Below are 12,668 nucleotides of genomic sequence, written 5' to 3' on the forward strand. Positions count from 1 at the left end.
ACGTCCTAATTTGTAAAGGCTGTACAATCATTTCACCAGTGCGTTCAGAAGGCCGAGCGCTCGCGAACAATTGACTGGTACTATTGTCTTCTGTCACATCACATATATTACACATTAGGCGCAAAAAACAAGTCTAGCCAGAGACCGCGATCGCTCGCCCCCTGAACTCACCTCTAGTGCATTCTATTGGTTTAACTTTTAGGTCTCACTACACAGAAACATTTCCACATTGAAGCTATTTGTTTAAATGCACCAACCTTAGTAATTTAGCCATGTAAACCATTCCTGGCTATTTCCGCCTTTTTGACTATCAAATTGCATATTAACTACAACGTGTTTAAATTACCGATATCTCTACCCGTGCTTATAAAACGATTAAGGTCAAGACTTAAGTCTTAAAACTTTACGGTCATGACAACGTCAGACAAACTACATGTTTGTTACCTCGTCAAATATTTGAGACTAGACTCTCAAGATTTATAAAAACGGTGATATAATGGTTAAGCCATCGGACATAAGGCTGGTAGGTACAGGGTTCGCAACACGGTACCGGCTCTTACCCAAAGCGAGTTCTTAAGGGCCCAGTGCGTAGGTATAAGCCCACTGCTCCCTGTTTTCTTCCACTAACCGCTAACAACTAACAACTAACAACTAACCCACTGTCCTGGACAGACAGCTCAGATAGCTGAGGTGTGTGCCCAGGGCAGCGTGCTTGAACCTTATTTGAATATAAGCACGAAAATAAGTTGAAATAAACACGGGGCCTGATCTATAGCCATAATGAATTAACTCTAACCCGTCAAGAAACTGTGTAGTGAGACCTTCTATTAAGTTTTCAAATTCAATTGTGGAATTCGATTTAATAAATATCAGAAAGACTAATGCGTTCGTCACACTGTTCACAAATTCAGGTACATGGATTCAGCCTTTAGCAAAGTAGATGTTTTGTGATTACATGTATTGTCATTTTTTTTTCACCAAGCACAGTGTACAGTTTTTACTAACAGGCAAAATGGTGCATTGATGGATATTGTGTATTTTACCAGCATCGTCAGCCACTGGTAAACAAGACGAAGAGTGTTGTGGTCTTCTAACTACATCTGTGTGAACACATGTGTATTATTGTATGGCGTACTCGTATTTTACAAGTGTCAAAAGTGAATGGTTCTCCATTTTTCTTTATGGCACAAATATTTGTTTAACCTTTTGGGGTAGTTGTGTGGGGGGGTGGGGGGGGGGGCTTTGGTTGTTTTTTGTTGGTGAGGGGTTGTGTGTTTTTTAAATAATTGTTTTGTTATTGGTCTTTTTTGTCTTCTTTTTTTTTTGGGGGGGGGGGTTGTTGTCTGTTTGTATATCTATCTATCTATCTATCTATATCTATCTATCTATCTATCTATCTACCTACCTATCTATTTGTCTGTCTATCTATATATTTATCTGTCTGTCTATCTATCTATCTAAATATATATCTATCTATCCATCTCTCTCTCTGTCTCTCTCTCTCTCCCTCTCTCTCTCTCTCTCTCTCTCTCTCTCTCTCTCTCTCTCTCTCTCTCTCTCTCTCTCTCTCTCTCTCTCTCTCTCTCTCTCTCTCTCTCTCTCTCTCTCTGTGTCTGTCTGTCTCTCTGTCTGTCATTCTATCTATATCAAATGACGTGTTTGTCAACAACACTCCGTCGTTTCCATGACCAGCATCTTGGAGGGTTATTACAATGTGTTCTTTTTGTCATGAATTGTCAATTACCACACAGTCTGTTTACCACACAGTGTGTTTACCACGTGTGTATTCGTCTGTACGTGTGTCTGGTTGTGTATTCGTCTGTCCGTTTGTCAAGTGAATGTTTTGTATGTTTCGTGTTGAAAATGTGTTTGGGTTACCAAAAAGCACCTTTGAAATTTTCGTCTTTGTGCGTATGGTTATCTTTGTGTGTGTGCGTGTGTGTATACGTGTGCGTGCGCGTGCGTGCGTATTTTGGCATATGAAGAGTACTGTTTGTTTATCTTGTGTTGAATATGTGTTGATTACATTGTCAGAAGCCACTTTCAAATTTGAATGCGCGCGCGCGTGCGTGTGTCTGTGTGTGTGTGTGTGTGTGTGTGTGTGTGTGTGTGTGTGTGTGTGTGTGTGTGTTTATTTATGTCCGTGTGCATGCGCGTAAATGACCACGTGCATGCATGTCCTTACCTGTAAGTCATCTGTGTTTTCAACACTAGCATTAGCTGGTGTATGTGTGTGTTATTTGTTATGAAATTTGAATGAAATGGTAAATGTGGATTTTTAACACATGTGGCTGTTTAAAGAAAATTAATTAGATGATATTTGAGAATATAAGAATCCATCATACGCGGGACATGTCGAATGGACAGACTACACTCTCAGTGGTGGAAATTTCGACCCTGGGTCTCGGCAAGTCTCGCCAAGTCTCGTCCCAGATGGAAATTTCCGCGACTTCGGACGTAGCTTTTCTATCTCACATGGCCGCATATGGTGGATTCTTATATTTCTGTGTGATGGGGCGGGACATAGCCCAGTGGTAAAGCGCTCGCTTGATGCGCGGTCGGTTTGGTTTGGATCCATTGGGCTTTTTTCTCGTTCCAGCCAGTGCACCACGACTGGTATATCAAAGGCCGTGGTATGTTCTATCATGCCTGTGGGATGGTGCATATAAACGATCTCTTGCTACTAATGGAAAAATGTAGCGGGTTTCCTCTCTAAGACTAAATGTTAAAATTACCAAATGTTTGACATTCTGAGATGCTTGCATTGCAGAATAGGACAACCTCGGTGGATTCATTCAACTGATTTTTTTTCTCTCGTTCCAACCAATGCACTACAACTGGTCAAAGGCCGTGGAATATGCTTTCCTGTCTGTGAGAAATTGCATATAAAAGATCCCTTGCTACTAATTGAAAAAATGTAACGGGTTTCCTCTCTAAGACTACATGTCAAACTTACCAAATGTTTGACATCCAATAGCCGATGATTAATTAATCAATGTGCTCTAGTGATGTCGTTAAACAAAAACAAACTTTTTAATATATTTTTGTATGTTTTGGGACAGAAGTAAACTGATAAATCTATCTCTTTAACCAATTCAGCCGTGCTGCCTTGGTCAATATTAATATTTTCTGAGGTTCAAGCACGTCTAGCATGAACACCGCATTCTGATCAAGACATATGTAAATGGTCGGTGACGAATAAATAAGATGGTGTAGTGGCCTTATATGTTGTGGGGGGTTTTACGACCAGGGACGTAACTAATCTATAAAAACTGATAGCAGAAGAAAAACACTGGGACACAGTTATAGTAAGTCTTATTCAAGTTGCTATTTAAAAAAAAAAAACCCACTAGAGCATTGATATATTAATCATCGACTATTGGATGTCAAACATTTGGTAATTCTGACATATAGTCTTAGTGAGTAAACCCGCTACGAGCAAGAGATCTTTTATATGCACTATCCCACAGACAGGACAGCACATACCACGGCCTTTGATATGCCAGTCGGGGTGTACTGGCTGGAACGAGAAATAGCTCAATGGGCCCAGGGACAGGTAATCGATCTTAAACCGATCGCGCATCAGGCGAGCGCTTTAACACTGGACTACGTCCCGCCCCCACAGGACATTACATCATTACGGAAGACGGAGTCTTGTAAGGACAAAATAAAATTAAATATGTGTTTTTCAAACTACAGCTGTTGTAGAGTTAATAGCAATACGAATTGTGGTTTAGTCGCAGATTTACGCTTACGTGCAAAACTTGGCTTACGATGTTTTGTGAAACTGGGCCTAGGGCCGTACCTAACCAAAAACAAAAACCTTGATAGCAGAAGAAACAAAAAATAACAAAATCAATGTGGACACAATAATATTAATTCTTCTCTAAATACACACAAAGTTATGTTTATATAAACTAAGAGGTGGTTTTTTTTCGTAATTTTCCGGAGGGATGTACGTCATTGGACACCCACCCCCACCCCCCACCCCCCAACAGTCCACCCTTGTTAGTGAAAGTTCTGACGATGTTCCTAATAGCCACTGAAAATATCTGCCCAAGAGAGAGAGACCAGACTTTGTACGTACCACGGCTTTTGATACGCCAGCTGTGTCCTTTGGTTAGATGATTTTATTTATTAATCAGAGTCATCCGCAATTATTGAATCCTGCTACATTTAATTCTCTGAAGACCTCCATTTTGAATGATCAGATCCGAACAGAACGTTTTGTTGTTCAAAATTAATCACTCCGCATCTTTCCCGTGCACCTGTGTACATCTCGTCGTCATAGGGACGGGATGTACTAGGCCAGTGGTAAAATTTATTTTCGTGCTTATATCCAATTAAAGTGACATTCCTAAGTTTGCTGCAGTTTTTAAAATGTTATCGACTAACAGAGACTTTTTAACGATTGTAACTACATATCAAATATATTTTTATGCATAAAATATTAGTGGCTGTATATTAAACGTGTTTCTGATTGTTATAATATTTGTACTAGGTTAAATTTCATTTTATTTTCTAAAAAATATTTTTCCGTACGTACAAAATTATTTGAAGACAAAATCCAGTTTGGGCTTCTTACAAATATTGAGACGGCCAAAAACACATTGAATATACAGACACTTATATTCTAAACAAGACAATATATTTAATATATAAGTTTAATCGTAGAAATATTTTATTTTTTGGAAACATCTTACAATGCAGCAAACTCAGGAAAGTTTAAAGTACGCTGTTCTAGCCACACACCACTAGTATTCACACACACACACACACACACACACACACACACACACACACACACGTGTGCGCGCGCGCGCACACACACACACACACACACACATATATATATATATATATATATATATATATATATATATATATATATATATATATATATACACATACATACATATATGTATACATTATTATTATTATTATTATTATTATATTATTATTATTTCGCCGTTTATAATTATAAGATTGTATTAATGTATAACACAGACAAACCAAAAATTATATATATATATATATTCTTTAAAAATTGTATTTTGTTTCTATTTGTAGAGTTATTTAGCATTTCCGAGACTGGGGCGGGCTCACGTTTCGGCGGCCGGAAGTGACTGCTGTCAAGTGGGACTCAAGAACGAATGGCTTGACGAGAACGACAAATCGGAAATGCACAATATATGTCAATCGGACGTGTGCTGTTTCGGCTTGAAGGAAATCGTAAAGAGGAAACCAAATGGAGTCTATTATTCCATGTGCATACCGACAGGTTCACATCAGGTATTTGGTTTTCGTATATTTCTCGTTTATCTTAAAGGGGCATTCACACTGTGCGATTAATCGCACCGACTTGTCTCATGCGATTTGTCGCCCCTACAAAACTCGGAACGTATTTAAAGGGACAGACCCTAGTTTCAGCCCACAAAAATGCACACTAAGTTTAATTAATCTACAAACCTGTAACGCGTTTGGATAAAGTTACAATTGAGTGAAACATGAGTCTGCGACTTTGAAACGCTAAACTACCCTTTAAAAATAGACAAAAACTGTTACTTCTCAAACGCACGTGCGTTGTTAAAAAATATGAGAAATGTATTTTGTGGTATTAAAAACACCAGGATGACCAAAAACACTTCGAATGTACGGAAATGGATAATCTAAACAATAAAATCTAAGTAAAGTATGCTCTAATAGTCAAAAATATGCCACAGTGTTAAAAAACTAGGGTATGTCCCTTTAAGGCATTTGTCCAAACACATTGTTGGACAAGCCGGGACAAATGCCTCCACTAGCAACAAAGGTATGACCGTGTAGACCGCTTTTACAACAAAGTTGGACAAGGCGGGACAACCTGCAACATGTTGCAAAAATTAGCCGCATGCTTCATCTTTTGGACAAATGTTGCCGCTTGTCCCCACTTATAACCAATCAGATACTTTAGCTATGCCATGTGACCAACGTTCTACATTGCATGATATTCAAAATGGTAGCATCAACACAAAAAGGAGAAAGCATGGTCTCACCACCAAGTAATGAAAATTATTAAAGAGACAGACCCTAGTTTTCAAACGCTACGGCATATTTTTCACCTAGACCCTAGTTTCAACCCGTAAAAATGGGCACTAAGTTTGGTTAATTTACAAACTTGTAACAAATTTGGATACAACAAAGTAAAACAAGAGACTGTGACGTTGAAATACCATTAAAATAAAATAAAACGCGACTCCGTAACAGTTACTTTTCAGACGCACGTGTGGTTTTTTAAATATAAAAAAATGCATTTTGTGGTATTAGAAACACCAGGATAACCAGAAACACTTCGGTTGTACGGAAATAGATAATCTAAACAATAACATATAAGTAATGTTTGATTTTCGTGATCATAAACGGCTCTAACAGTGAAAAATATGCCTTAGTGTTTAAAAACTAGAGTATGTCCCTTTAAAAGTATTTTAGAACATGTTACAACCTGCAACATGTTGCAAAAATTAGCCGCATGCTTCTTCTTTTGGACAAATGTTGCCGCTTGTCCCCACTTATAACCAATCAGATATTCAATTAATTGCTATATGTAAAAACATTGCTTTTCCCAACATGTAGGGTTCCCTACACACTGCAAATTCCTGTTAACTGGTTGGGAACCATTATAAAATTCGCCATGCCATGCTTAACTTTACTAAAATTATAAGTTATTTGAACAGTTGATTACATATTTATTAATCTTAACGTTTTTGTTCTTCAAAAAAAAAAAGTAAGTAAGAATATTTACATTATCATATTTTTTCTCCAATTTACTTTTTGACTCTTTTATTTATTATTGTAAACAAACGTCAAAAAACAAAAATGTGGACAAAAGTCCAAGAATGTTGCATCGTGTAGACAGAAAGTTATACAAGCGTGAACAAGTGTGGACATATGACCTGGCATATCCAACAATGTTTTTGGATAAATGTCTGATCGTGTAGAAAGGTAGAATAAAGTACGATTCGATCGCACGGTACACGTCGGCGCGACGGCAGAGGCTGATCTTGGGGGCTCAGGCCTACGGTGATTTGTCTCATGTTGTTTACTTCTAGCTGTTATGGAATCGTGTAAATATAAACATAAAAGATCATGCATCCAATGCCTTTACGCTGCAGGGGTTGTAAAATAAATATTTTTAAAAAGCATTTGCAGCCCATTTGTAAATTAAAACAAATGCATTTCATCACACTGAGATATAAATAATGTAGTAATTCTGGTCTTCGCAAAATCTGATAAAACATGTGCATGGATACACATTTACGAACATAATCCTCGCGGGTGGCCATTTGTTTTATTTACTGCGATAGAAATGTGTTGCATTATTTATGTAAATCGGTATGGCGCTGAAACAAAGAATCATTTGTACTCTATTTCGAAGCTGTTTCTATCTACGCAGTTATTTCAAGAGCATTGAGAACCATCATGTTCTAAAAAAATATGACAGTGCACTGGCGTAGGAACCGACAGAGGGGGTAGGATCACTTTTTAGCAGCAGTGATGGTTTTTATATATTTATACATGTATGTATGTATGTATGTATGTATTTTTATATTTTGAATATCTCTATTGTATGTATGTCGGGTTTTGACTTAAACATACATATATTCAATGACGTACTGGCACATGTATGTATGTATGTATACAGAGAGAGAGAGAGAGAGAGAGAGAGAGAGAGAGAGAGAGAGAGAGAGAGAGAGAGAGAGAGAGAGAGAGAGAGACATATACATATACATATATATATATATATATATATATATATATATATATATATATATAATTAAATTTTCTTTTCGTCTATACACTTTACGGCAGTCTGATTGGTTTTTTCGTTTATATCTTGATGAATCATATCCCCCCCCACCCATGTGTGTGTGTGTGTGTGAGTGCGTGTGTGTGTGTGTGTGTGTGTGTGTGTGTGTGCGTGCCCCCCCTACCCCCCCCCCCCTTCCCCGTACAATAATATCCCTTACTAGGTGTTTATGAGTTTGAAATGTTTGGAATTTGGAATATTTTAAACAGCAATTATTTTACAAAAGTTTTTAATAATATATCCATTAATTTCCAAGATTTTAGGGTACGTAATTTTCCCCTACATACCTTCTGGCAGAAACCCCGGGACTTTGTCGCATACATGAGAGCACTTACCACGGCCTTTGACATACCAGTCATTGGGCACTGGTTAGAACGGCACAAAAAACACAAAAAACAAAAAACAATTAGAGAATGTGACCCGGGATAAAACGCATGTCCATCGTAAAGACATCGTATAGACTACATCCAGATGCTTACACACAGACAGACAGACAGACAGACACAGACAAACAGACAGACAAACATACAAGCAAACAGGCAGATAGGCAGACAGATAAACAACAGACACATAAACAAAAACAGACTTGCAGATGCATATATTCATTACTAATGTGTATCTTCCGTTTTTGTTTTGTGTTTCAGGAAATCAGTAAAAATGTCATTGGAAAATTGAAGGAATTGTTGCGGAAGTGAATACAAAGATATATCCTTATTAGGAAGTGTACCCCCCTCTCTCACACCGCCGCAGAAAACAGCACATGACATTTTCGGTTCGGTTCACCCTGCCCTTTCTTCGGTTATTTCATTGGTCATCTCATACTTCATTACTGTCAGCCATTTCTGAGATCAGCATCGACGCACAGACAGAAGGTTGCAATAGAAGACATGTACCTGTTGCCTACTTGGTAGAATAATTGTATCCTGGTAGCATTCCATTTTTTTTCTTCAAATATGTCATTGCGTTGACATCGTGACTTCGTCGCTTTGAGTGTGGTGACATAATCATTTTCATGTGGTGACGCCACTGATTTGATTATTGCGACGTCATTGTTTTTACATGTGACGTCATTGTGACGTCATTGTTTCACATGCGACGTCATTAATTCGATTATTATCGCTGATTTGATTGTTATGACGCCATTGCTTTCATATGTTGGCGTCAATGTTTGGACACAGTGACGCCATCGCTTTGATTATAGCGGTGTTATTGTTTTGACCTGGTGGCGTCATAGTTTTTTTAACATGGTGACGTATCTACTCATTTGCATTTTCATTACAATGTGAAATCCGAAAAGTGTGATTCAAAAACATTAGCCAGTTTATTCTTTGTATAAACAACAATATATTAATAAAGCACGTGATCCAAAATTACGCTGTTGTTTTTGTTTGTTTATTTTTGTTGTTGTTGTTGTTGTTGTTGTTTTTTAGGGGGTGGGAGTTGGCTTGTGGGGTTGGGGTTCACTTTGTAATGTCAGTATCAGATATAAATCTGAATGACAAAACCGCAATAAATAGCCAGGGCCCTGTTCCACGAAGTGATCTTAGCCCTAAGATCACCTTAAGTGTTGTGACGGAACATGCTCTTTTTTTTTTTCGCCTGTGGCGATGTTAATTGTTTCAGAGGGTCGTGTGCGGCGTGGTTACGCAATAACCCTGAGCGATGGTGGTCGAGCTGTTCCCAATACACACCCAGACCAGGTGTGGAGGTCATGCGGCCAGTAGTTACGTAATACCTCCGCGAGTGCGGTTTTACGACCGTGATTTTTGGCGAACTAGGCGACAGTAAGTCTGGCCATCTAAGGAAAAATACCGTCTCTGGGAGTTGGGGAAAATTCACATGATAGGTGAGGTGCCGCGTTGTGCCCCCAGGCGATATTCGCTGTCTCTGGGATTTTATAATAAATAGCTAGGATTTTAGATATATCGGGGAGAAACATTGGTAGTATCCAGGGGAAACGGACGTCGTCCACTGAACGATCTATATAAGTTCAGTCCGGACGTGGTAAATATATTTTTCTGCTCTGTTGTATAACCTTGATGTGATTTATGTGACTTTTAATATTTTAATACTGTATTATACCAATATTATTTAGACAGTGTTTCCAGTAAACTGACAAAGTAAATTGTAGGCTTCACTGTTCTAAAATTATTAAAGCTTAGCCAGTCATCCTAGAGGACCTAGGTAAACTGTAGGTTATTGTCTTTATTGTGATAGGTACCAGTATTAAGTCTGTATTACAAGGTTACTGAATGAGTAGTTACGGGTTAATCAAAAATTAACCAGTTAGGAATAGAGTTGTAATTCCTTTATTAATTAAGTTCCCCTGGAAGCGTTTCTCAATTATCACACGTGTGTGTGTTGTATCACGGTGAAGTGATTAGAATATTGTGTAAACTAGACACCTAGTGATTAACTAATTAAGTGATTAGTTCTGGGTTGTTATTATTATTGTTGTTGTAAACCATTAACTGCGGCAAATATATTTGTCAGCTTAAGGTTAATACAGATTCCAAAGTGTATTGTGTTTTGTTGTGTTTTCTAGTGAACTAAACGTGCTATATATACATATATTTATATAAGATCTTATCTCTGACATACCTGGAGCCGAGCCACTCGGGTATAGACTGCCTGATACAGAGAGATCTAATAGATATACAGTTAGGAGAGATATTTGGATAATTGTGTTTTATTCAGTTACGGGTATTATTGGATCCCCGTGACAGGAGTAAAAATTGGGGCGCTCGTCCCGGATCTGAAACGGGACATGCATATTTAAAAAGTATTGTTTGTAAATGGGGGCTTTATAAATTATTTTTACAAATTAACTAGAAGTAGCAACGTTGTTCACTAGAAAATTTATTAATAATAAGTGCGTCATACCTAAACATGGATAAGAATTTGCTGGATAGGCCTACGCTCAGTGTAGTGGAGATTAAGCGAGCACGTAAGGCCGAATTAGTTGAAATCGCGGGTGAGCGAGAAATTGATTTAACATCAGCTAAAACATTAGGTGATATAAAGACAATTATTATTCAGGAAGTTTTTGGTGATAGGCCTGTTATGGAAGAAAGTGAGATTGTTCCAGAGATAGAGATAAATGACTTGAGTATGGAACAACAGTTAGCTTTTAAAAAGCTTGAGTACGAAAGAGAAGCACGTGCATTAGATAGATAGAGAGAGAGAGAGAGAGAGAGAGAGAGAGAGAGAGAGAGAGAGAGAGAGAGAGAAGAGAGGGATAGAGAAGACAGAGAGAGAGAAGAGAGGGATAGAGAGAGAAAGAGAAGAGAGGGATAGAGAGAAAGAAGATAGAGAAGTAGCGATAGAGAAGAGAGAGAGAAAGAGAAGAGAGGGATAGAGAATTCCAGTTAGAAAAATTAAAAGTGGAACATGAGTTAAAGTTGAATACTGAAGTAGTTAGACGGGAGGCAGGAAATGGGTTTAACATGTCGGAGGCTTATAGATCAGTGCCTGTATTTGACGACCAGGAGGTAGATATGTTCTTCCAACTTTTTGAACGGGCCGCTGTCTAAGTGGACATTGTTAGCCGTGTCTAAGTTTAAGGGGAAGGCTAGCGTAGCTTATAATTCAATCAGTGATGAGCGAGCAAGGCAGTACGACCTAGTTAAGTCTGCAGTGTTGAGGGCTTATGAATTACGACCTGAGGATTATCGTTTACGGTATAGCGAGTTGAGAAAAACGCAGGGTCAGTCTTATAGTGAGTTTGTGGCTAAGAAGGCAGGGATGTTTGATAAATGGGTGGTTTCTCATCAGGTAGAGTCATATACCGAGTTACGGGAGTTGTTGATCTTACAGAACAAAGCTCAGGCAGTACAGGATAGCTCTTTACAACAGGGTGATAAGAAGAAATTTCAGCCAGGTTTTTCCCGGGAAAGTAACTATCGGGGAGAGTCTTCTAGTTGGTCAGCTAGTCAGGCAAGGAATGTACCTGGTAGGCAAAGTAAGGACAAACCTGCATTATCAGCCAATGCACGAACTTTTCGTCCACATTGCAGTTACTGTAAAAAGGATAACCATCTTGTCGGGGACTGTTTTAAAAGGAAACGCGATAATGCGCAAGTGGTCGGTTTAGTGAGGTCAGCTCCGCTAGCGAGAGAGTTAATGGTTAATCCCATGGCAGAGAAAGTAAACCCGTATGTGTCCACTGGTATGGTTTGTGATGTGAAACAAGAATTGAGTCCTAAGGCAATATCAATCTAACGAGATACAGGGTGTAGTCAGTCACTTATCACGTCGGTGTGTTTAGCTTGTATTGAGAATTCAGATACAGGACGTAGTTTGACTTTAACCCCAGTTACTGGAGAAAATATGGTTGTCCGGTTACATAACGTTTTCTTGTGTTCGAAGTTTGTGACGGGACCAGTCATTATGGGTGTTGTGAAGGACTTGCCTTTTGAAAACATAGGAGTTTTGTTGGGTAATGATTTGACTAGTCAGTGTTGTCAGCCGCAATGTGACCAATTGTTAATTGAAGACAGTCCTTTACCCATAGAAGAGTGTAAGGTTGATGAGACTAGATATCCTGCGTGTGTAATGACTAGGGCTATGGCCAGAAGGGTAACACGAGACCCAGAGGATATTTGTGATTTGTCTGATACGTGTGTGAGCCATGAAATTGGAGTGGGTGAGGTTATCAGGAAAATGGTAGATAAGTCAACTGAGGAACGAAATGTGGTGGAACCTGTTGATCTCCCGCAGAGGAGAAATGAACCAGTTGTGTTTGATAGAGGGGACTTATCTTGTAATAGACAAGAGTTAATCCTAGAGCAGGGGGCTGATCCAAGTTTGTTGGCAGCTCGCA

General features: G+C 38.6%; 1 protein-coding gene across 1 annotated transcript in view; it reads left to right on the forward strand.

Annotated features, from left to right (window-relative positions):
* Positions 1-9,219, forward strand: part of LOC121390103 (small cardioactive peptides-like) — a 52,444-nt gene extending 43,225 nt beyond the window's left edge. The window contains exons 3-4 of the mRNA XM_041521824.1: positions 5,071-5,292; positions 8,491-9,219. Coding sequence (XP_041377758.1) covers positions 5,071-5,292; positions 8,491-8,541 — 273 coding nt within the window. The 3' untranslated portion in view covers positions 8,542-9,219. The remainder of the gene's footprint in view (positions 1-5,070; positions 5,293-8,490) is intronic.
* Positions 9,220-12,668: the final 3,449 nt, after the last annotated feature.

Source organism: Gigantopelta aegis, chromosome 15, assembly GCF_016097555.1.
Source record: "Gigantopelta aegis isolate Gae_Host chromosome 15, Gae_host_genome, whole genome shotgun sequence".
In the NCBI taxonomy this organism is placed as follows: Eukaryota; Metazoa; Mollusca; class Gastropoda; order Neomphalida; family Peltospiridae; genus Gigantopelta; species Gigantopelta aegis.